This window comes from Neopelma chrysocephalum, unplaced genomic scaffold, assembly GCF_003984885.1.
Source record: "Neopelma chrysocephalum unplaced genomic scaffold, ASM398488v2 Primary Assembly neopelma1_96, whole genome shotgun sequence".
NCBI lineage: Eukaryota > Metazoa > Chordata > Aves > Passeriformes > Pipridae > Neopelma > Neopelma chrysocephalum.
Genome location: NW_020897759.1, coordinates 207,296 through 232,947, shown reverse-complemented (window position 1 = coordinate 232,947; position 25,652 = coordinate 207,296). Strand labels below are relative to the sequence as shown.

Sequence of the window (25,652 nt, the reverse complement as noted above, 5' to 3'; positions counted from 1 at the left end):
GTACACACACTTTAAATTAATCTTCATTTGTTCTAACCTTTTCAAGATTCTTAACAGCTTCTTAGCTAGCTCTTTGCAATTCTAACAAATCACTTTCCAGAACAAATAAAAACCTTCCCATTTCATTTTCAGTTAAGTCAAGAAAGTGGCCAAGGCCATGATCAAGAACTCTCTAGCAATGCTTTCAGTTATTGTTCTCACTAACTGCTTTCCCTGATCTTCCAAGTTCAACTCTATACACACCACAGCACAGAATCTACCCACCCTCCTCCAACAGACACCTACCAGAGAGTTCAGAGAGGAGAAGCTCAAGTGCAGCAGAACACTTTGCTATTATTCTACTTCTGTTTAAAAAATATAACCTACCTGTAAAATGGGGGGGAGGGGATAAAGAGATATTACTCCTTATATTGTCCCTATCCTCTCTAATCCTATCTATTAATTCAGCAATAAAACACAATCAGCATCTTCCAAGTTTTGGTCTGCAATCAAATTTTAGTTCCATGGAATTGAGCTCTTTGTTTAGGTTCGAATCCTTGATGTACAGAGTACTGCTCTAAGAATGCTGGCTTTTAGTGAAAGTGTAACCTTTGCCAGGAATCTTACCCAGAGACCTGGCACAGTTTATCTGTCTATAAACTAATAACTAGTAAGCAACTTAAATGTAATGCTGCATACTCTCTTCAGATCCTGAGATAATTTATTGGCCTCTACTAACCTAGCAGAAGAGGAGAAATGCTGCAGCATTTTCTCAAGATGCTCAAGCAAAGACTAACTTATCATTAGCTGACTCATCTGAATGTATGAAGAAAGGTATAACACTTCTCTCTAGTATCTGTATAATACTTGTATCAGTCAGTAAAGAAATTCAACAACTAAATAAAACATCAAGCTACTACTCAAAACGTATGTCAGATTTATTGACACCATCATCTCCAAGCACTTGTGCCTCAGACTTTCCCTGTGTCACCTCCTGCAATGGTTTGTGAGTGTGTGAACAGTGCAGAGGAGGAAAGCAGCATTTCTGAGCACAGCAAGGTATGGACTGGAGCAGACAAGACATTCAGCAGCAGCTTTGCTTAGTTACAGAAGAGACCGGAGAATATCAATCACCACCACCACCAAACATGGCTGTGGCACTCATTTATAGCTCTAGGCATTGCAAAAGTTAATTTAAACCTGTAAAATCCCTAAAAGACATGTTCAGAGAATATCCTGCAGACAGTGAAATGGCTGCTGTGTAAATAGAATTGCTTTCTCTTTCTCAACACGGTATTTTCATGGTTAGCATTTCCTCAGTACAGCAGCATACAGAAAGATCTGGAAGACAGTAACAAGGCTCTGCCTTCTCTTAGCTTTTTTTAAGGTTTTTCAGTTCTTTATTAGAAAGCATATACTAAAACTGAATTCACTATGCCTCAAACACCTGATTTCTCCAAGCTTTTATTTTCAACCAGCACTTGCAACAGCCAATTTATTCTCAAATCCTTCCAGAACTGACTGTGCCTAAACTCACTGTTCCAAGCCAGATTTAGTACTGATTGTATTATAGTACCATCCCAAGTACTTTCACAATATGTCTGAATAGTAACTTTTCATATATTCAGTACAGTTTGTACTCCAAATCAAAGAGGATCATCTTTCTTCCAGTGTTAACAAACAAAGATGCAGCTAAAATTAATATAATTGTTGTCGCATGTGTAAATCTAGACTGAAGTAAGACCTTATTGCATATTTTGTTCTTACAATGTAAAGTTAGATCCATGGTTAAATTCATACAGAAAAAAGAAAACTTTCTTACTCAAGGAGCCAAAAGCTTTCACTATTCCACTGCCAGCGGAATTTATTATTATTAGTTATAAAAGTGCTGTTACAAGGATCAAAATTTTACCTACAAAGAAAGTTTTGTTTCATAATGACCATCTATAAAGGCCTAATTTGACTTAATCACAAGAAGGCAGACTTTAAGAGAGATAACTGAGTAATAAGGTCTGTACTGAAAAGTAACCAGCTGTTGCACACTCTCAAAACACGAAGAACTTAGAATAGAGACTCCTGTTGTAACAAAAGCTGGGTAACAGATAAAAGAAAGTATTAGAGCCCGATGAGCCCCATCAAGCAAGGCAAAGGTCTAATTGATGAGAAAGAGTCAGTGAAGACAGGCCTGTATACCCCAAACAATTAGGTGCATTTCAGCTGGGTTGCAACAACAACCTGGAATTCTAGAGGGATGGGAAGGGGGAATTCAAGATCAGGAAGGTCAAAACTAGGTGGGGGCAGTGACTCTTCCTGGTAACCCTTCAGACCCTATGTAAAAACACACCCGACATCTCCGTGTCTTTTGTGCATGGATAGACAAGAAAACAGGAAATGGTGCCTGTGGGGGTGGGATTGTTATGTTGGTTTGGATCTAATGCAATAAATATCTTCCTGGGAGCAAAATGAGTGAGTCAATACATTTAGAATGCACAAACAGAAATGAGGTGTGGATGAGAGATGGCAAAGGCTTGGAGGAGGAAGAAGACAGACTGAACAAAAATTGATGCAGAATGACTCGATAAGAAATTTAAGTGCTAAATGACTACGGTGAGTTAATTTAGGGGGAAGCTGCACACGGGTAGCATCATGCAAATGCAAAATATAGACTGCAGCTTGATGCAGAACTTGTGCTGGGGAAGGGGAGGGTACGTGTGCAGGGGAGACAATACAAAAAGAAGAACTAAGAGCCCAACTTGATACCATCACACAGACTACAGAGACTACAGAGTAAGAGTATTGCCTCAGATTCAAGACAAATCCAACAAGTAGTCTGTTAGTGTATGCAACACTGATTTCTATCCTTAGGGGTTTGTTTCAGCTTAGCAGTACCCTCAAACAGCTGGAATCTAAAGGCTACTATTCAAGTGACAGAAACCTCATGAAAAGGTCTTTCAAGCTCTTCCCTCAAAGCAAGGTTTCGAGCCAGGGGTGAGCGTTGAAGCTCACCTGGTACATAATCCTAACTGGTTACAGAGCTTGAGTTTCAGAGGGGACACAGAGATCCCTTACCTCTACCTCCTAACCTGTCACCACATGAGAAAAAAAAACCCTCCATCCTGCATTAACTGTATTTGGAGAGCACCAAATACAAGTTTTCTATTCCCTGTGTGAATGTTCCATCTCCTAAGGCACTGGAGTATGGGCAAGTAGTATGGGTACAGGAACTGCAGCACAAGCTGAGCTTCTAGAGAAAGACAGCAAGAAAACACAACTGCTGCTGGCAGAATCTGCTTTGGCTGTTGTCTGTTAGAGCTTCTGGAGCAAGTGTGCCAGGAACAGTGTTCCTGCAGGATTTGTCCATCATTCCCAAACATTATGCTTTCAAACCACTCTCCACTCACAGCTCAGTCATTTTGCAAACCTTTGCATTTCACCTAATCTGATTTTGATGAAGTGCCAAGGCAGAGGGACATTTTATAAAAGAATTTATTTTTCCATAAGAAACCAGTATATGTCTGTCGGGCTTGGATCAATGCAGTAAAACATTCCCTTCAGATAACTCACCTACTATTACTGCCATTTTCACCATGACATAACATCATTCATTAGCCACTTGTTAGTAATCAGAGCTCTACATTCCAAATTGTTATTGCACTTCCAGCTTGCATTATTTTGGCATCTAAAAAAGCAGGTTATTCTCATACTAAATTAAAAAAAAAAAACACCCCAAACCTCCCACCACAAACAAAAATAGTAGCTCAGACTATATGCTATCTACTGACCCTGATCCTGTAAAAATATGTCAGTTGTGCTCAGACTGAACCTTTTACCTAGTCTGACATAAATCTGTCATAGTCTGACAAAAAGAACTTCAAATATCCACAGAATTTCACCTGCAAGTCCTGATACACCTATAAATTTCTACCTCTTAGATGGAGGCGTTTAGGGTTGTCCTCCAGTAGACCTTGTACTAAGAGGCGTGCTCAAGGTCACAACAGAAAGCTGCGAGAAAGCAAATTTGAAAATGTTTACAAGACATCTATATGACTAGCTCTTTGTTTTCCTTCACTATTCAGTAAGGAAAATTTTATTATAATCCCCACTCCCTGCTGCTCCAAACCATTTTACTTTGAAAAAAAAAAGTCAAAGAAAAGAATGTCAAATTAAAATAGCACATACATCACTTTTTTATAGTGTTCAACAGAGGAAGCATCCTCTCTAATTCTTGCTTTTTCTGTAGAATGTGCAGATGTGTTACATTCCAGAAAATCAGGGAATGTATTTTCTCCTTCAATTATGGCTAAGAATCATGCATCACTTCACTTGGTGATGATTTCAACCAATAAAAACATACAAAGCTGTACATCTATAAGAGAGCGAATTGCTGCGTCTTGAACTACACGGTTGGTACTGAAGAGAGTCTGAAAGTGTTCAGACCATCGATTCAGAATGGAGGTTTTGTCTGTCAGAAGCGTTTGACCATCTGCACTGAGTAGAGGGCTTTGGACCTGGTATGTAGGCCCGTATCCTGTTTTCAGGGCCTCATAGAATCCTCTGTGATCACCCATGTCTGCACATAATTGAATATTTCCTGCTAGATCAATGCACCACTTGTTCTGGATGTCACGGAGTTCCTGTTGGAGCTTGCTGCATGCAAGACGAAAGGCTGCTTTTCTTACATGACAAGATGGCTGAGCAAGGTGTGCTTGGTGAGCAGTTCTCTTCTTCCTCAACAATTCCTGGACCTCTTGATTGTTTCCATCAAACCAGTCCTTGTTTTTCTTGAAGGAGAACCTTCCCAAATCTTCGTTCGCAAAGCCTCGCCATGATAAGAGAGCGACAAAAAACTTGTCATGCTCTTTGAAAATAATGCTCCTTAACTTTTATTATTTCCAGAGATATGAAGTCAGTACTTAGACCTAGTCCAAACACAAATATTGCTTCTCATGTACAAACATCAAAGTGTTATGTTTTATAATATTTATAAGGTTTTATTTAATTAATGAGGAGGAACTATGTGAAGCTCTGAAAGCCACTTTAGTTTAATGATGGCACTCATTACTCTTGGAAAGGAGCATCAAAAATCTGCAAAATAAACAGCAATGAGTTTCATTCAGGCAGTAGGTTGAAGGAACATCACCCTGTGATGACAAAGAACTCGTGGGTTGGTGACAGCACTCCTTGCTGTCAATGATCCAGTGTGAGAGAGAGGAGATCTGCATGGCAATGGAAGACTGAAGGGGACCGAACTTAACTAACCTTTTCCAAAGACAGAAACCAAGCAATCAGACCAGCCAGCTACACTTAGACTCCTGAGGAAAAAAAAATAGAACAAATAATGAAGGACACTATTTATTTATCTAGAAATAGATACAGGAATGAGTAATAGCCACCAAGCTGGTTTTTTGTCCAAAGCCAGTCTCACCAAATCAGCCTAATTTCTTTATGCTTCTGTTCGTGTATTCATAGCATTAGTAGCAAGTATCTCATAATAGGACTAGATTTTGATAGTCTCATATCACTTTTGTATAAATACATGGGAGAAAAATAGACTAAATTTCTCTGGAATCAATAGAGATTTCTTCAGAGCAATTACCAATGATTCTCTGCAACTACAGACATGCATTAAATGATTTTCTGCAGGGGTCTGTTTTGGTTGCCTCACTATGGAACGTAACTGGGATAAGAAAATAGAAAGGGATTTCCTGGGGAGGGGAGGCCAAGGAACAATTAGTGCACTTGAGGGCAGGATTTGAACTCACAGTGATGTTTATAAATAGGCATTTGCTGCTTTCAGGTAGGATGGAGTTCAGGAAGGGCAGCACAAGTTATCACACAGGCAGGAACAGTCAGCTGCACAAAGGATGATTGCTCATAACACATTAGGCAACACTTCACAGGAACTTCTTAAAAATCACAAAGATGGTTGTGCTACCAAGAGAAGTCAAATCACATATGTGTAAACAGAAGACACCGGAAGAAATCCTTCCATTCTATTTATCAACAGCATCCTTTAATAATGGGGTAGAACCATTTGAGCCACAGGATATAACAGAAGATGTCAAAAGCATGACTTAGCAGGAAAGATGAGCAACTTGCAGAGAAACCTGAGAGAAGGTACGATCATGATAATACACACAAGATCACAGCAAAGCAAAAAGGAATATTCTGAATCTTATTTTTATAGTAGGAAGTACAAGATGTCATGATCACGAATGTATTAAAGAGGGATTTGGACTAAACACTAGGAAAAAGAGCTTGAAATGTAAGAAGAGTCAGGGATGTTGTGGAATCTGTCACTGGAGGTTTTAACAACATTTTAGATAAAGACAACTGTCAGCATGGCTGGGGAGCACAGTATGCAGCTTCATTTAGAATAAACACGAAAGAGTTTACTAAACTCAGCTTTTTCAGTGATGGCACCTGTTAAAATACACTTGACAAATACTTCGCACTATCTTTTTTTGTTGTTTTCTTTTAATAAACTGTCCCGAGAAATAAAAACTATTAACTCTAAATGATTTTGTCCTTTTAAGGCTCACCCCACTCCTGCTGTATAAAAGTACAGTTTTGTTTGTTCCTTGAGCGGACATTGCTGCCTGACAGAATACTCTGTCATATTGCCAGTTATTGTTGCATCATTAAGTATTATTCTCCTTAGACTCTGATCCCATTTACATTCCACAAATTGTGGTTTTTCCCACTTTAGAATAAACATACCATCTGAAGTAACAGTCTATTTCATTTGGGGGAAAAATCTGGTTTCTAGTCTACTGAAAGTATGGAGTTCTAAGCTGGGCCCCTGTTTACCACTGAAATAAACTACCCACACATCAAATTTCCTATAGGAGACATATTTGGCACCAAAGCAAACGTCCAGGTACAAAATCAGTGGTGTTTGCAAGTCCCTCATGGAGTGCATTCAATATTCTTTATCAGCTTTTTAAAGTCATGCCCTTTTAATATTACTTACTTAGTTGTTTTTGTAACTTAATTCCAGCTGAAGATCTCATTTCCTTCCCAGTGTCACACTCTATTTGTTATTGTTTGGTTTTAAATGACCTGGGGACTCCGTGGTTGAACTTGAAGCATCATCCATCCTTGGCTCCCAAGACATTTTAGCTACATTGATCAGATGCAAGACTAGACAGGAACCTTTTATCCAAACTCAGGACATTTTGGGCACAGCTCAAAGTAACTCTGTTTCATAGGAACAGCAACAGTTTGAGTTTTGAAAAGACTGGGGGGGAGCCTTTTTAGTCCTCTGCTCAACTCCCAGGCTCCAGACAGATCCCCTTCTGTTTTCTCAGGAAAGTGAGAGGCAGGTTCAAAGAAACCCCACAAGTCTATCTCAACCTCTTTACAGTATCACTAGTTTCATTTCTGAAAATAGATCACTGTTTCAGAACTCCCCCCTTCTAATATCAAAGTTTTGAAGGAGTTTTGCTATGGGCACCTCAGATAACAGTTTGAGTCTTCTTATCTTGGAGGCTGAAGACTTTACATACTGACTGCTTAGATCCTTCACAGGCTATATAAAAAGGGGGAAGATATTATTTCTCATAATTCTCATTCCGGATGCAAAAATAAACCAGAATTCTGTCCATTTCCCCCAAATTCCAAACCACACTAACTCACAGGAGAACATTTCAAAGACATGGAAGACAGTTATGCTTTTACCTTCATGACTGCATTTTTGGTAGGATTTGAGCAACTACTTCGCCCCTTGTACATTTGGAAGACAAAAATATACTTCCTTGTCTCTTTAAATTTCATCCATTTATCACAGCTGCAGAAAAAGCAATTAAGTGCAAATTGTTCCTCCGAGTTTTGGATACACCTTCATTGGTCCAAAGAGGAATCCCATCCACTCTTCAGTTTGCCAGTGTTTATATTTTCAGCAGCAATTTCAATACATTTTTAGAGTGCTCCTTTATAATAACACTTTTAATTAGTTAGTGAAAATCAACTTCTCATTATTCCCTCAGCACACTGACGAAGATTAGGCTGGATGAAGCCATCAGCATCAAGCAGCTTTGGCATTAACAACAGAACAGGTATCAGGCACAGGGATGCAAATGTGACCAACTATACAACTACACTTTCTGGCTTTCCCCCTGAAGTTTCTTGTATACTTTACCTAATTCTGATGCTCAGATTTTTAAAAGTAAAAACTCTATATATGAGAAGATAAAACCCTACCCCTGCTCCCTGAGCAGCTGTACAGTGAGTTCACCAAATCTCCATATCATGGGCCACACACACCAAAAAAAAATCCACACCAAACACAGAAGTTGCCAAACCATTGTTTTTAAAAAATAAGTTCTCTGTTTTATTTTCCCAGAAAAGTTTTTTTTTTCCCCTCAGAGGTCTAGCTTCCATGCAGAGACAGAAAAACTGCACACAGTGAGATACAAATTGCTTGCAAATTAAGATGGTGCAAGACTAGCACTACAGGCAGGCAAGTCCAACTGAAAAGCTGAGCTGGAAAACCATGGCACACACTGTGGCACATGTGGAGGGGGGATACAAAAGTCTTCCTCCCTACTACCCTGAATATATATAAAAAAATATAAACAGGGGAATATCAGCACTTTCAGGGGGGTAGGGAGAAGGAAATCTTCTTCACCCATTAAGGAAGTCACACAGACACACAGGACAGACAGAAGCAATGGCCGAAGGACAGAACTATAATCACGGAATTACTAAAACACGTCAGGGGCCTGAAAACAGAACTGTCATAATTTTTCACTCTCTTAGATACTGAGACTGATTTGTTGTTTGCTTTTTTTAAAATGAATGTATAATTCAACTACTTTAATTACACAACAACATGATAGATAGTTGTTCCTACGTCAAGGGATAATAAGCAGCTAGAATACTGGAAATACAACCTATACTCTCATTTTATAATCAATATTGTGTGACTAAATATTAAAGAAGGAAAGGAAGGAAGGCATTTTCAGAAAATTAATGGGAATCAAATGCCTATATGTCCTTAAAATTACTCAAGTGTTAAGTCCTAGGCTTCTTTGAAAAATCCTAAACAAGATTTCACTACATCCAACCATGCAGATGTTTGTACAGTGGCAGAGTGGTAAATACAAAAGTAAACAAATTCATCCATTTATTAATCCAGGATAGCAATTCAAAAGACATAATTCTGCCTTTACCCTCAAATACACAACCAAATGCACTGTCATTCTTAAGTCTAGAGAAAAAAAAAAAGTGAATTCTCATTCAAATTCATTAAATAGCACAAGCCATAAAAATTTCCTAATTCCTGCCCTTTGATTTGCATCTCAGTTACTCCATATCTTTTAGAAAGGCATGGATAATGGATATAAAGGCTACAAGCAATGATTAATGTACTGCACCTCTTAACTAAGCCATCTCTGTAGTTAATTGTCAAAAATGCTCATTTGCTTTCTTGTTTGAATTTTTCTGACTTCCATCCATTGGATTTTGTCATATTTCTGTGTCCTAGAACAGAGCTTTAATTAAGTACCTCTATTTCTGACATTTCTAAGCCATAACCTTTTCCAGATAAGCCCCACGACCGAGTTCCTTACGTTTTCTATCATTACGCTTGTTTTCTTAACAACAAACAATTCCCCCTGAACTCCCTCCAAATTTCAGCACACTTTGTAAACCATTTGTCATACAACCCACAAGTCTTCACATGTTCACTCTTTCAATTCTCTCCCCCCAAAGTTTTGAACAATCAAAGGTAGAGAACAAAAGTGCAATTGGTCCATTTTAATAAAAAGAAATACCATTCGACTGTAGGAGCAAGTCCTTATTCAAAATTAAAACTTTTAAAATGCAAATTTGACCTGTATGGTCATGAAGACAGGTAACAATGGGCTAATGTGAAGTAAAAGAGGCAATGGCTCTGCTCCATCTCCTGGAAACATTATTTCCCATAAGCAGAAGTGTGCCCCATAAACATCTTTGATACAGCCCTTAACTTCTACTTCTTCAATGTCTAACACAACAATCATCAGAAAATAATCCTAAAAGGATTTTAAAATGGAATAACGAAAATGGTTTCACATAGATTCAGAACTTTAACACACAAATTACCTTGAGGGAATACAACCAACACCAAAATCAAATCAAATAAGGAAGCTTTAAATTGTCATAGCTTTGCAACAGGATACTGCTTTTATGTGTGTACACATACTAAAGTTCTGTTGTCAACAGTTAGATGACCACACTGGTGGAGAATTCTAGGCAAAAACTAAGTGTCTTTGGATTACAGCCAGCAGCACCCTAAAGGCACTGTTAACACTGAAACCAGCAGCAACTGTGATAATTTTTCAGTTTGACAGGTGCTAAATACCATTGGATTTGATTATAATTCCATTTCTGTTGTAGCTATTGCCCAATACTCCTGAAATGACCTTAAAGTAAGATAAATATAATGAATAGCCTTAAGCTGGTACTGTTCCAGCTGAACAATATATGGACCACTTCCCTTCAATAGGAACAAAGACACACAAGAAAAAAGGAAGCCTGCACCTACTACAGTATTCCAAGAGCAGTGTTGGGATCAGAGTCCTCTCTTATCCCCAAGTGCTTTGCCATTTTGTCCTATCTCATTTCCCCTGGAATTATTCATATTGCAGATGTGTTAATATTTAGGTTAATCCAAACCCATGTAAAGCTGACTTAGCTCTTATTGGAAACACTCCAAAAAGTCACAGAGCAAGAGCACAGTTCTACTACTCACTGTGGCATGGAGCTATTCTCTTTTAGTCAAATCTCAGAGATGAGACAGTATCAAAGAAATTGAAAGCTTGTTTCAGTTCAAAGGAGTTGCCAGACTATCTCCTGGACAAGAAAGAAAAACTACATTTCTCAGAGACAGGAATCTCCTGGCAGGCTTCAAAATGGCAGCCTGGCTATAAACTGATGTTCCCAACCCAAAGGAATTTCTCTGGCAGATGCAACACAACTCTGGAAGCACACAGAAAGATTAGGTCACCATAAGTTTCATGGATGAAGGGACATCCATCTGGATTGAGGAGAGAGAGCAATAAGCAAGCAACTGAGCAACAAAATATTGAGATCATCAAAAAGCAAGGAATTTTAAGTCAGTTTAACGCACTGAAGCAGATTTGAGCACACTGGGAGTCCTCTACAGACAGCAACAGTAACAAGACGTGACATATAGAAGTGGTTTAATACTTCGTATCACGTTTGGGACACAGAAGAATGGCAAAGAGCATTGTTCAGGCTTCTTGACCAAAATACTAGATGTCATCCACATCAGTCTCACACTCCAAGAACTTCCCATCTTCCTGCTCTGTAATCACCAAAGAATTTAGCTGCCCTGACCACTTCCACACCAGCTCAACTCAACCACGTGCAAAACTAGAACCTGAAGTTTTGAAAGGCTGACCAACATCTGCTAACAACTTTGGGAGTTTAGTATAAAGAAAGGCAGAACTGCATTCTTGACCTCACTGACCATTTTAAAGAGACATTTCTGTTGGCTATCTGCTGGCTATCTGAAAATTCAGGATGATCTACCACAGTCTGAATATTGCCAGTTAAAAACAGCTTAATATAAACCATCATTCCAAACAAGTTTGCCTCTTGTATACTGCTACCACTCATCGACGTGTGGTCTATATTTATAAAGCAGAGTCAATGTGGGTCATTTGAAGCATCCTTTAAAAGGCACAGTTTCAATTTCCCATCTGTCCTGTAAATGTTACCACTGAAGAATTACATTGCTATATTCCACTTCATGCCTTGTGTCTGAAGAAGAAGGACAGAAGCAGACAACTGTATTTCATTCAAAAGCAACATTCATTACTTTTAGTACATAAACCACTTATTTTACCTTGAATGGATTCACATTCATATTATATATAATTGTTTGTCTCCAAACAGGTGGCAGTTACTCAACATTTTGACAGTGGGGCTATGAATATACCCTTAAGCTAATATGAGAGTATATAAATTGTTATCAATTAAATGCCCATACTCCACAAACATGTCACAAACTCACAATAGCTTCAGTCCCAAACCAGGGCTGTGATTTTTGCACAGCACTCAAACCAATTCTCTATCTCTTCACAGAAAAATCACTTCCTTATCCCAGCAGGACAAAATTCAAAGCATCTTTATACTAAATAGATACAGCAGCTTTTCAAATCCCTCACTGCAGATTCTGCAGCAAGTTCTATTGAGATATATTGAGAAAATCTTGGTATCAACAAGCAGAAAAAATATTACTCAGCATAACCATATAACTACTGCTCAGGTATACAATGCAAATTAACTAAGACCCAGGTAATCTAATCAATTATATTGATAGAAAGAGCTGCAAGTGATTTGCTCCCAAGCAAATGAACTGTTTGACAACACTGACACCAAGCGACAGATTTAAGGAATATACAAACCACAACAAGAAGTGTTACAGCATTTCTCCTGCACACTCTGAAAGAGGCAAAGTCTTATGTTATCAAGACAAAAAAAATGTGAATACTTATTGTGAGAGCTGACATTTTCACATAAGCTATGTATAAGTTACAGAATATCCAACATTAAATACATGTTAATAACTCAATTTAACCTTGATCTTGCAAGCACAAGTCAAAGACTGTGTACACTTCAAAGTTTTATGCTATCTAACCTCAGAAATTAATTTCTAAAGAAGAAACAATTAGTGGTTTGAATGTACAGTCAGTATCAAATTCCATTAACTTACAGATTTAGCTCATTTTTCAAGTAAAAGAATGCAAACAGTACTTCTAGGCACTTCTATTGAAGTGCAACAATAAACTGTTACACGTTAATGCAAAATTTAATAGTCTGCTAAGCCTCACTTACTTGCTTTGCCTGTCCTCCTCTCTGCTGAGAAATCACGACACAGGCAGTCCAACATCATACGCATTAAACAGCCTTGTCACCCCTCCTGCTGCCTCACCTGACAACCCTGCACAAAGCACAAAACCCTTCTGACAGGACAGGGAACTCCATCAAACACATCCCTTTTACCATCCACAGTGTTTATGTCCAGTATTCTATGTCTTCTTACCAAGCTTCCATGTTCTTACCTGCTGACGTTTGTATGCCAAATAATCCAGATTTTCCAGATCTTTTCGAAACTTCTGGTAGGTTTTCTGTAGCTCAGATTTACTGGATACATTTCTTAAAGATTCAAATGTTCTTTGAAACTGTGATGGTAAAAAAAAAAAAGAAAAAAATCATAATTCACGCAGTTGCTGTGTTTTACTTTGTACTGGGATTTTATTCTACTAATGCTGACGTTATGGAGCTGTGTCACCTCTAACTTTTTAGAGATCTCTGCAGTTTTGTTTTGAAACTAATCACAGAATGCAAAGCAATATGCCCTGTTCAATTAAATAAAGTCCTCTAACTTCATAGGTCAGGCTTGCATAAGACAAAACACTGGCAATCAACACAGCCTCTACAGGTGAGTTCTTTCTCTATGACATGTTACAGGATATAACATATATTCATATATATTTAAATACTTTTTTTTTTCCAACTAAGAAAAGCATATGAAACTTTATACAGGCCATGAACTCCTCATTATATCAAGCCTACAAGTAGAATTTATATATTATAAATATATTACAAATATATTATATTTACATATTATAAAAGGGTGCTTCTTATCAAGCTAATTTACTTAAGAGTAATTTGCAAGACCGGATAATCCCCGTGGGCAGTGTGCTCACATTCTGCACAAAAGCTGTGACAACTTTAATTATACTTCATTACAGATCTTACTTTTAAAAGTTAAAACTTCTTTCATATCACAGAATATGCTAAGTTGGAAGGGACCCACAAGGATCATTGAGTCCAACCCTGCACAGGACCACCCCCAAGAGTCACACCCTGTGCCTGAGAGCATCATCCAAACACTCCTCGAGCTCTGTCACTTGGTGCTGTGACCCCTGCCCTGGGGAGCCTGTTCCAGCACCCAGGTGAACATCCTGATCCTGGAATGGGCCAATGATGTTTCTATACTGCCTATTTCCATTAATATATTTGAAAAAACTCTTTTTATTGTCTCCTGCATTTCTGCTCGCATACACTATCGTTAAAAATAGGACTGGTATTTTTCAAAGAGATGCACAATACCAGCCCAGCTGTAGGACCTGTAACAGAGAGGCAAAGATTTGTGTGAGAGGAGAATTGGAGGTCCAGCTTCCTTGCTACCTTCAAGGAAATCATGAACGTTCTCCTCTGACTTTCTCTGTTTCCCTATCTGTAAATAGTCTTTTTCACCTCACAAGTATGTGACAGCTGCATAGTTCTAAGTAGTTTAGAAATATTTTGTTATCACAGTGATCACCATCAGAAGCAAGTCTATAAACATTTATTTATTTACATTTATATAATCAAGAAGAACTACATATCTTGTAAATCCTCCAAAACAGTGACTTAGCTTACTGGTTACAGGCCCTGGAGATGAATTACCCACTGTAAGCTCACATGTGGTACCAATGTCCAAGGAATGAGGCAAAAGACCAAAAGTAATGGACTGCTTTCCAGTCAGTTCTGGAAAACCAAGCACTTCAGAAGTAACTACAGCAACCACTTCTCTATACCTTTGCTAAAACTACAGTTACTGAATTGGAAAAATGAACCACAGAAGTAAAAGGAAAAGAAAAAAAGCAAAGCCAAACCTCCACTCATCTTCAGTCCCTCTTTAGCAAGCTGACTACAGAACTGACAGCTAGTGCTGATCATGGATGTAGAGTGTTCCAGTGTGACCCATTTCATGGGCATTTGACTGAGCTCAAGCCCAAGCTGATATGCTGTTGAACAGCCACTGGGTAATTCCTCTTTGGGGATAATAAGCAGTTGCAGTAGATTTTCACTGATTATTTACAATACACACCCTGGAATCATCAGGCAAGGTAGCACTTCATGTTTGCCACGCTGCAGTCTCACTGCTCTCATAACCAAAAAGCAAGTTAAGGCAGTGTTTATAGCTATTTGTAATTTATTTTACTCTATCTCCTTCAGCACCACTAGAGGTTAACTGGAGACTTTCTAGTTGCATTTGAAGTGTTTGCTGCCAAAAAATGAAAGAAAGCTTTCTCACCTAAAGTATACGTTCCTGAATTCTGTAACAATAGGGGTGACAGAACAGAAACGCCAACACAAAACTGCAAGACTCTCTATTCTTTTCCATTTGGCTTCATTATCTTCCACTTTTTGTATGATTTGTTGTTTTCAGATTTTCTCTCTGCCCCAGAGTTGGTTTCCAAGCCTCGCATTTGCAATGCTTGCTTTCATCAATTCCCACTCCTGGCTATCCCCTTAGGTCAAAATAAATTTAATTACAACGTGTGTAAACAAGAGCTGAGTACAGTTTAAGGTGACCAAGAGCTATCCATAGTGCTCCACAGTGCTCCCACTTTATAAGTGTGTAAGAAGCTACTCTTAATGTAGCTGTCAAGTTTGTCATACACCCTCTACTTCAAACTATGACATGTTTCTCCAGAACTTAGCCCAAAGCTGCCCCCCCTCTTGTGGGGTTGAATAATACAGGGATAAGGTCTCTAATGATTCCCAAACTCACTAAATTGACATATGGTCTAGTCTTTTTTGGAGGTTTCTTCCCTTTTTTTATATAATCATGAACATATTAGACAACAACACAGCTGTAGAATCATCATCATCATCCTTTCAAGAATGTACTTAATCCCATAGCTTCAATTCTTCATTTGGCAGGAGTTCTACTAGCAAGCTCATTCACTTTCTTATGTCCTGAAGCAACCTAAACATTAATAACGCATTTGGCTCTCTGGAAAGAGACATAAGAACCAGCACAAGCAAATACAAACCAAATGTGTAACTACAAGGGCAACACTTCAATAAAATAGAGGAGTAACTGCCAGGACATCCACTGTCTGTCTTTAGATGCAAGGGGAAAACTCTTTTTTACTCAAAAGTAAATAAAAAAACAAACAAGCCATTTTCAGAAAACACACATATGCTCTTTTCACTGCCACCAACAAGAAATCAAAAAAGGGCATACAAAGGTTATCAGCACATGTAAAACTTAAAACCAAATCTGGATCTTTCTGCATCATTCTTCTATCAGTGTGAACCACCACTGGTGGGGTGAATGGCAAGAAAACCTCTCTCATCTCTACTGTCTAGAGGTGAAAAGAAATACTAGTGTTTTTTTTTTCCTCTCACCAATAACCAAATGTAAATAACCATAAGAGATTCACTCACACCCTTTTTTGCCTGTCACTTTTTCAAAGTGCTTTGAACAGTTTCTGAAAGCTGAGAAGTAGCAGCCCTTTTACTACTTTTGCTCTCTGTGGCACTACTGGGTAACTACCCAGTAAATCTCTATGATTTAACCAGAGCTGCTTCTGTTTGTGAAGTTACCACAGATAACTTCATAGCACAGATACTGCACACACAGTTTCATAACTTAAACAGAAGAACATTAGATTTCATTCACAAACATTACAGCATTCCTTTCACACGAAAAAAACCCAAAACCAAAAAGTGTAGGACTAGAGCCAAGCACGCTGGCACTTCCTGTAGTCTCACAACTTACTCACTCAAAAAACAGACATGAGCTCTGACTGCAGTTTCTCCTACAGTAAAGCCAATTAAGAGCTGAGAATCCTCTGTTGTCTTTACAAGCTCCTGATGTAGTCATTTTGGTTTTTTTCTCCACTATCCCTCCACATACATTCAGGAACCCAGGAACTTCTTCTCTTCTGTCATATGTAACAAAAATGAGGCAATGAGTTCAAAGAGAAGAGGCTGAGACAGTGGTTGCACAACATTTCAACAGGAGATCATATTAAACTAACTAATCATCCTAAAATTTTGATACTACTTCAGGTAGAATTTATTATGTTTGATCTTCATTCAAATCAACTTATTCTATTTAATAGAGACTTAAAAGTGTCTTCATGTTGTCACCTGTCTCTGCATCTTTATGTAAAAGATTAAGGTCACTGTTTCTACCACGTTCACCTGTTGCAAGCAAACTGATTCATAACACAAGTGTTCGTGGAATAAGTGATATTAAATGATGTTAAAGAGAGTTGCTGTTTGATTTTTAAAGCCTGGTTTTAATTATTAAGTTTTGATAGTGTAACTTTGCAGCTACATTTGACAGCATTCTTTATGGAATCCCAAGGAAATGGCTTCTGCACTACCCAGGCTGGAGCTTGTTTGGTCTCAGGTGGACAAAATTCTCTAATGGCATTCCCTTGGCAATCCTGAGAACCTCAACATGGGCCATGAAAATTAATGGCTCCCTAGCTAAAGAAGAGGCCAGGGCACAAAAACGTGAGATTATAAACACGCAGTGCAAAGTGTTTTGTTGCTTACAATTCAGAAAGGCGGGAGGAGACATCATTAAATACAGAATACAAAAACTCTACAATCTCCACATCAACAGCAAGAGGTGTGGGAGGCAGCAGACACTGTTTCTGCAGTTTGTGCAAGATGCTGTTTGACAAACCACACACCTTTAATGTCACTTGCCTGGGAGTCCAGCTAAGTTATAAGGACGATGTAATCAAAGGGCCTGCTGCACATCCTTTACTTAGTCCCCTTCTACATACTTGGTTCAGATTTAGGGCCAATGCTACAAAAAGCCAATCTGTTATTCAAGAATAAGGAGAAATTACTCTTTTCTGCTTTGTCTAGAGCTGCAGAAGTGAAAGAGTACTTGTATTTCAGAATATCAGTGCTATCATCTTCCACTGTGCAATAGCACTGAACTGTTTTTTCTATTGGTGAAATATTTCTCTTCATTTTCATATGGATTAGTACAAGTTGAATTAAGGACAAAAAGCAACTTTTACTTCCATTCTGACATAAGGAAGCTGTTTGTTGAAAAATACCTTCCTGTTTTAATAATGTACTGGTTCTTTAAAAGACTAAATTATACAAAATGTACTATTTTAAATTACTCAGAGATGTGGTTGAAAAAAAAAACATTCAAAACCTCTCAAACTCCAGCTAGTGAACACACATAAGAAAATAGTTGCTCTCCCCATATTTTGCTGTAATGGAATGGGCAATGTGCCTCCTTTGGAGAGATTTATGGAGAGCAGTTCACACAGCTTTTTCCATTCAGAAAATATCAGATGATTTTGCTCTCATTTTAAGAAGGTCTGAAGACATGCATTTTGATGATAAAGCAGACACTGTTTGTTCTGCATGCATTTCCTCATTTCTGCCTCCCAAAGCAAGAACAAGTTACAAAATAAATTTCTCTAGATCAGAATGATCTGTGCATGCTTGAGATACAAATAATTGTTGATCAGACAAGCCATTCTACTGACTTCATTGTCATACTACCAATAAATAATGTGCCAAGATGATTTCCCGAGATTATTTTCCCAACCTAGAATTTGCCTTCCAATATCAGCACTCTATAGAAGGAAATTTCAGAACATCACTTCCACATTATTCTCTTATAAGCACCGCACTTCAGTGGTAACTGTTGCTGCAGAAGCAAAACACAGTAATAAACACTCAAGGAAACCATTTAGCAATGTCCTTTCCTTGATTGCTTCCAATCTAGGACTGCAGTGGGGTCCCAGTCACTGACTGAAGCACACAGGCATTTGCACAGTCCAAGTAATTATTTCAAACAGGCCTCTGCTTGTCCAATATCTTGCCTTGCAACTCTCCCAAAATAATTTTCAAACTTCACCAGACACAACATGGTTTTCTCACACTCAGTTGTGCTCCTGATGACTTCAAGTCTTCCATGTTAACCTGTGCACAATCACCTTTGTGTCATAGGTGCTTATAATTTATTTCATCTGGAATTTATCATCTCACAGCTTGACAATGATTTATTTTTATGAGTTACAAAGCAGCAGCCAAGAGGCTCCTATAGCAAGCACAGAAGTGGATCCAGGTTCCCTGTTGCACTCAAAAGGACACTCTGAAAAGCCTAACTCTTAAAAGTAATTCTTTGGAAGCTGCTTTTCCTCTGTTATTTACTCTACATTTCAGAGTGCCACAGAATTTGCAAAGTGCAATGATAAACACTGCAGTCCTGATTAAAAACAACTGCATCCCATGTACCATAGACCAACGTCTGATTAGTAGCAAGAATCCATTTCTGTTGATTGATGAGAAAATAAATAGGAGTATAAACCAAAGGAGAAGCCAGATCTTCTCCAGAAAGACTCCTGTCACCTTCTTAACACTCCTTATGTTCAGAGATTTCTCTTGCCACGGGACTGGGAAGGCAGGAAGAAGGTAGAATTTAATTTGGCTACTGCCATAAAAGACAAAAATTAGCAAAAAAAAGGAAGGGTAAAGAGAATCTCCATCCTCTGTTGGATGCAGAAGAAAACAGTGACAAAGCACAAGGAAAAGTCTGAGGTACTTAACACTTTCCTTGCCTCAGTCTTTAAAAGAAAGACCAGTTGTTTTCCAGACAACCCAGGCCCCTTAACTGGGAAGACTGGGATGGGGAGCAGAATGAAGTCCCCACAATCCAAGGGGAAGTGTTTAGCAACCTGCTCCACCACTCAGACACACACAAGTCTACGGGCCAAGCTGATCTGCTGGAGGGTGGAAGGCTCTACAGAGGGATCTGGACAGGCTGGATCAATTAAGCACAGTCATGGGAGTTGAACCAAGTCCCCACACCTGAAGTCTCTGCAGGCCTGAGATGACTGACCTCTTTTCTTCTATGTAATCATACTGTGTTCCTGCTCAAAATATGTGTAATGCTGATGAATACTCTGCAGAAAAGGGAGGAACAGACAGCACTGTGCTCACAGGGTCAAAGTTCACAAGTTGCTTCTTATCTGTAATAATTCTCTTTTTTTTTATTTCCTGGCAAGAGTTTTAAATAACTCTAAGCAAGCATTTTATAAAGATCATGCTGTCTGAGGCTTTAATGAAAAATATGAAGACTTAAACAGTAAATCTACAAGCATGACAAGAAGAGGAAAGAGGCAGATAAAACATGTTGGCTCAGCATGATCTGAAACCAATTAGAGAAAGACAGACTGCCAATGCTCTTTGAATTAAATTCTCAAAACTTGTTATCTTCGTGCTGTTCTCTCCTGATCAATGAATTCGAGCAATTCCATTAGTCTGTTAATTCACTTAATTAAACAATATCGAGCATTACTAACCATAATGAATGAGCTGTAATACAGCTCTGAATCCAAGGGCATGAGATAGCCCTTTGTCTGACTACATTTTTCACAACACAGTTGTTTTATTAGAGATTTCAAACTCTAAAATAGGTATGGAAATTCAGATACAAACAGCTATTTATTTAAACTCTTCCCTGGTTAAAAAAAAAAAATTAAGTTGTTTAAAGAAGCAAAACCTTTCTTATTGGTGTGATGTATTTTTATTTCCTCTTGCTGTTTGCACTGCACTCTCATCCTCTTAAAAGGCTGTGAATTCCACAAATGGCCAAAAGTGGACTGTGCCAGAATGTGATCAGTCACAGAGAGTTTGTACTGGCATCTAAGATGCATCATTTACACACACATTTATTCACGTTTTGCTTGGTGAAGATTCCATAGAATTCATAAAACAACCAAAATTCTCTCTCCTTTTTTAGTGAAACTGCTACAAAAGGCTCAGTTCTTGTTAACAAAGGTATGTTTATGAACACACGGAATGAAATTCCCTCCAGGATTACCAAAACCTTTCAAACTGACTGACCTGTTATTTCTACTTTTAAAAAGTCACATTTCAGTATTTTTGTGACAAAAATATTCAGCATTTTCAGCATCATACTCTGTTTTATATGAAGACTTTATTACACAGATGTCAAAACCCACCCAAATTCCAAGTCAAATGTACAGATAACAATCCTCTTAGAGGCTACATAAACTGGCAGGAGGTACCTGACATTCGATACATAAGCAGATAATAAACAGATTATTAAATAAATAAAAGACATTAGATAGATAAATGGATAATGCCCCTCAAAATACTTTTATACTGAGTAAGATCTAATTAATACTTTACAGGGTTCTTTGATGATGCTGAACCACTTTCTTCTATTTTATACATGCAAGCAAAAAGTTCCTTGGTTAGAATTTTTGTCTTTTATTCTACTATTATTTCATTTATTTACTTTAATCATTTAAAATTAACTTTAGCTCAGTCCTTTATAATGTCATTTTACTCTATGAAAATTATAGAGCTCAAAGATATAGAAATAAAAGGCAATGAAATTTCTCATCTCTTAAATGATAACAGCCATAACACTCATGTCTGAAGAAGAGGATAATGTGGTAGAAGTATTAAAATTTTAGAACAAATGCAAAGAAAAACAGCTAATGACTTTTAAAGAGAGCTGATTTTCAAGGCATGTGAACACGCAAAAATCAAGAGTATTAGAGCTGATAGAGCAAAGACAAGGTCTCCTTTCACACTGCAGTCACTGTGTGAATACAATGTCTTTTTGTTGGAGCAAGTCCACATTGAAGACAGTTTGAATTCCTAAGGGAGTTTTAAAGTATAATGATTTAAGTTAAGGCTTTAGAAAAGAGCTAAGTTGAAATTCATTAAAATATTTAATTGCGTTCAAATCTGGCTGAGTGAGCCATGAACAAAAGTCATTAGAAACGGAAGGATGTTCAATAGCATATGTTGAAATTCTCTTCTAAGGCGATTTCCTAATTAGATGTCAACATAAAAAGACACCATTACAGCCAACACCACTGTTGGCAAATTCAACAGCCAGGGCAGAGACTAAATAAACATGGAAAACGCAACAGCTCCAAGAACTAGGGTGAGTCTTTTTTAACACAGGCATTATGGAGAGTGTTACACCACACTAATTTATTCTAAGGGGTCATTGACAAATTCAGTTCTCACTCCTATTAGGAGAACTGAATTAAAGTATGGGAGAAGATGACAATTTAACTGCACTCTTTTGCAGTGCTGGAGTTTTTCCTGAATGATACTTTGCATTCTTTCATAATTTGCAGTTATTGTTTGTTTTCATTTTCAAATGGGAAGCCTGACGTGAATTATACAGCTGTTTGGAAATACTGGAACTCTAGCAAAGAAAACTACCTAATTTTAGTTCTCTCATGTAAAACATACTGAGAAGATCTTAGAAGGGTGCATCTAGGATTATGAAAATATGTATGGAAAATGAAAAATATCATAATTAGGAAAATTTACCACAAAGAGTACAAGAGACACTGGCCACCTCTCTTACAGCTGTCAAATTTAATACATATACAACATATAAGCTGCTGCAAGGCAGTGTTTATTTAGCCTGTACTGCTTCTCTAACAATTGTCAGCAGTGGATCTTTCAAACACAATATTGAAATCCACACAACATTGCTTTATTAGGAAATACTTTTCCTATTCTGATTTGGAGCCAAATTTTCATTCTCTTGCCCTCACTAAACTGAACTTGTTCAACATGGTCCCCTTTAAATCAGTGGGTCCTCTTGTGGCATGAGGCATTATTAGAGATGGCACTGATTATTCACCTCTGCCCTGAAATATTAGGAAGTCAACAGGAATTTGTATTTTTATCAGTTTGTCAGACATAACTGAAGGTGTTGGGGGTAAAAAAAAGAGGAAAACGAAAACAGGACAATTCTTTGCTTTTCCCAGCAAAGACGCACAGCAGGTGGAATGGAATAAGCAGCCAGAGAAGAAACTCAGTCAACACATCTCTGTGTTCAGATGCATGATGCTGGCAAGATGAAAATCAGTGTTCAAAAAAGGAAGGAAGCCTGCTCACATGGGACACGACCATTGGTAAGTTTTATATGGAATAGAAGACAGAAGACATCCCTTCTGTATAAAGGGAGCCAGGTGGACAAAATATGACCCAAAACATCAATGTTGTGATATGTAGTTGTGAAACACGTTACTCCTTTGAGTGAAAAAATAAAGTGACTTTTAGTGAATATTTTCTACTGCACGAATTTTAAAGCTTTGCCAACATTAGGACTTTCTAGTCTTCTATCTGCAGTATACAAATACATATCTGGAGCTGGGGAGTTGCCAGATGAGCTTCTCACCCATCATCTCTCTCTCCTTTCAGCTGATCTCTGGCACAAAGTGACAGAGTCTCTGTCACAGATATAGACCCTTGCACACTCAGTTCTTTCCCTCTGTAAATATCCATATAAAATTCCCACCTTTAAGATTCTCTACAAATAAATTATTCCCTAGCTCTGCCACAAACATCAAGAAGGTTTCGTGCATCGAAAGCTATACAATTCAAGTAAGGAAATAGGAAATAAGAAATAAAACAAAGTTAAAATACAACTGTATGGATAACTATCTGCTTCCCCAGATCAAGTATGTTGAGTCACATGCAGAAGACTTCTTTTTTTTTTGGTCCATTCCACATATCTCATCCAGAATCTACATTTGCCCCAAGTGCCAAAGTGTTACGTGCACGAGGCCCGCAATTCTCAAGTACAAAAGGAATTTTCAGTGCAGGAAGAACCATCAGCAGACCTGTGGCTAAAGGGAGCCCGAGTTAAGCCAGCCTTTACTCACCACAGTCAAATGCTGCAGTAAATACGCCACATCAACCATGTCGGCCAGAACGAGCAGCCTTGTGACAGCCGTGAGCAGGGAGCGCGCTGCCGGGACAACGGCCTGTCTGCGGGGCAGGGAGCAGGGATCGCTGGTGAACGCCTCTGCTGACACCTTCAGGGCTTGACCTGCAAAACGAACACATACGCATAGGCTGCATTGCAACACTCAGGGGGAAAGAAATCGTTAAAGCTCCATCAGGTACCTGGCAAGTCACTTGGCATCTCCTTGTTGCCCTAACGCCTTGAAATGAAGGTCAATTATTACAGATCATGCAGGATGTTCCACATTTTGAATGGTTTCCCTTTCTGTTCTACTGAATCGTTTAATTCTGAAATAATTCCCTTGGCCTTCACACTACTACTCTTAACCGTCCACAACAAAACCAGGGGCAATATGTTAAACTTCTCTAGTCACTGCTTGTTATATTACTGTGGACTTCGGTGTCCTTGCTATTAAATAATTCCTGGTCATAGAAGGGAATCAAATATTGTTCTCCTCATTACAAATATAAGTTAATGGAATGAAAACTTCATAGACTCAAACATCTGATTGACATGAAATACGTGAAATCTATGCCATGCAGCTGCTGACTGTGCCAGTGGACAGCAACTTACTGCTCCCCAACACAAATTTTTAATTAAATTTAATTAAATTTAACAATAACAACAGTGACAAACACCCAAGTTTAATAAATACATTCACACCTTGTTCAGTCATGCATTAGCCTCAACTATCATTAGCCAGTATGCATTAGCCAATAACCCACTATTACTGACTCAGAATAACCAGCCAGGAGTGTCTCTGTGCACAGCAAAAGTGGTCCAAACAAAGCTGACCAGGAAAGCAGAGCTACAGATCAGAAAGGAACTGCCTAATTAGGAAGGAGTGAAAGTGCTCAGTTGTGAGAAGCCCAGACAGGAGTGAATGGTGAGCCTGTGAGTTAGCAATTGAATGGATCAGGAAAGAAGTGAGATATAGCTCAGCTGAGGACAGGAGACAGTGCTATTGCCAGGAATATTTAATAAAAGTTGGGAACAAAAACCAAAATTCTGACAGCACAGCAGCTCCTCAGAAACCTCTAATGTAATGTTTCCCCCCTCCCACAAACACAAGGCTGAACTGCATATTCACAGGCCACACATGGGATTATCTGCCCAGGTCTCTGCTATTGTGCCTTCCAGAAGACAATGGCTGTATGGATTTGCATCTCTCAAGCACCTGAGACACTTCAAAACTGCAAATAGTCCCAAAATCTGAAAATAGTACCCTTTCAACATGGATACCCTTAGCCACAAAGATGATTCAGGGACCAGAGCACCTGTCATACCAGGGAAGGCTGAGAGACCTGGGACTGTTGAAGCTAGAGAAAACTCAGGGGGATCTCACCAGTCTGCACAAACACCGGAAGGAAGGTGGAAAGAAGATGGAGCCAGACTGTTCTCAGTGGTTCTCAGTGACAGGGCAAGAGGCAATGAGCACAAACTGACACACAGGAGACATTCCATCTAAACCTCAGAAAATGATTTGTCACTGTGAGAGTGACTCAGCAGGGGCACAGGCTGACCAGGAAGGTTGTGGAGTCTCCGTCCTGGGAGATATTCAAAACCTGACCGGGCATGGTCCCGGGCAGACTGCTGGCCCTGCCTGAGCCAGGGCATTGGACCACTTGACCTCCAGAGCTCCCTTCCACCCTCAGCCATCCTGTGATTCTGTTAGCAAAGACAAAACCAGAAGGGTCTGAATATGACCAACCCCTTAGAAATGAGTTGGACATAAACTGGGCTGGCCAGATGAACAAGTATAAAATCACAACCCTAAAACAGAGCTAGGCAGATAGAAGCTAGAAGTGCAAACAGCAGAAAATGACAGCTCCAACAACAACATGACAAGAACTTTCTTAAAACACAGTAAACAGCATGACAGTCTGATGCAATTTCATCTATTTTTATGGTAATTCCTATCAAATTAATATTATTCCATAATTACATTTGTCACAAACAATGAAACACAAAAATGCCCTTTTAGTGGTACAAATAGGGAATTGGAAAGGTGGTGGTATTCATAATATTTCAACTATTTTAGACAATCAAATGAAAAGCAATTCAAAGAATCAAAGACAGG

At 38.6% G+C, this 25,652-nt stretch overlaps 1 protein-coding gene across 5 annotated transcripts in view; it reads right to left on the bottom strand.

Moving 5' to 3' along the window:
• Positions 1 to 25,652, bottom strand: part of CTNNA3 (catenin alpha 3) — a 428,400-nt gene that overhangs the window by 380,719 nt on the left and 22,029 nt on the right. For all 5 annotated transcript variants that reach the window (XM_027694077.1, XM_027694076.1, XM_027694078.1 and 2 more), the window contains 2 exons: positions 23,490 to 23,656; positions 13,053 to 13,172 (listed from right to left, as the gene is read on the bottom strand). In XM_027694077.1, coding sequence (XP_027549878.1) covers positions 13,053 to 13,172; positions 23,490 to 23,656 — 287 coding nt within the window. The remainder of the gene's footprint in view (positions 1 to 13,052; positions 13,173 to 23,489; positions 23,657 to 25,652) is intronic.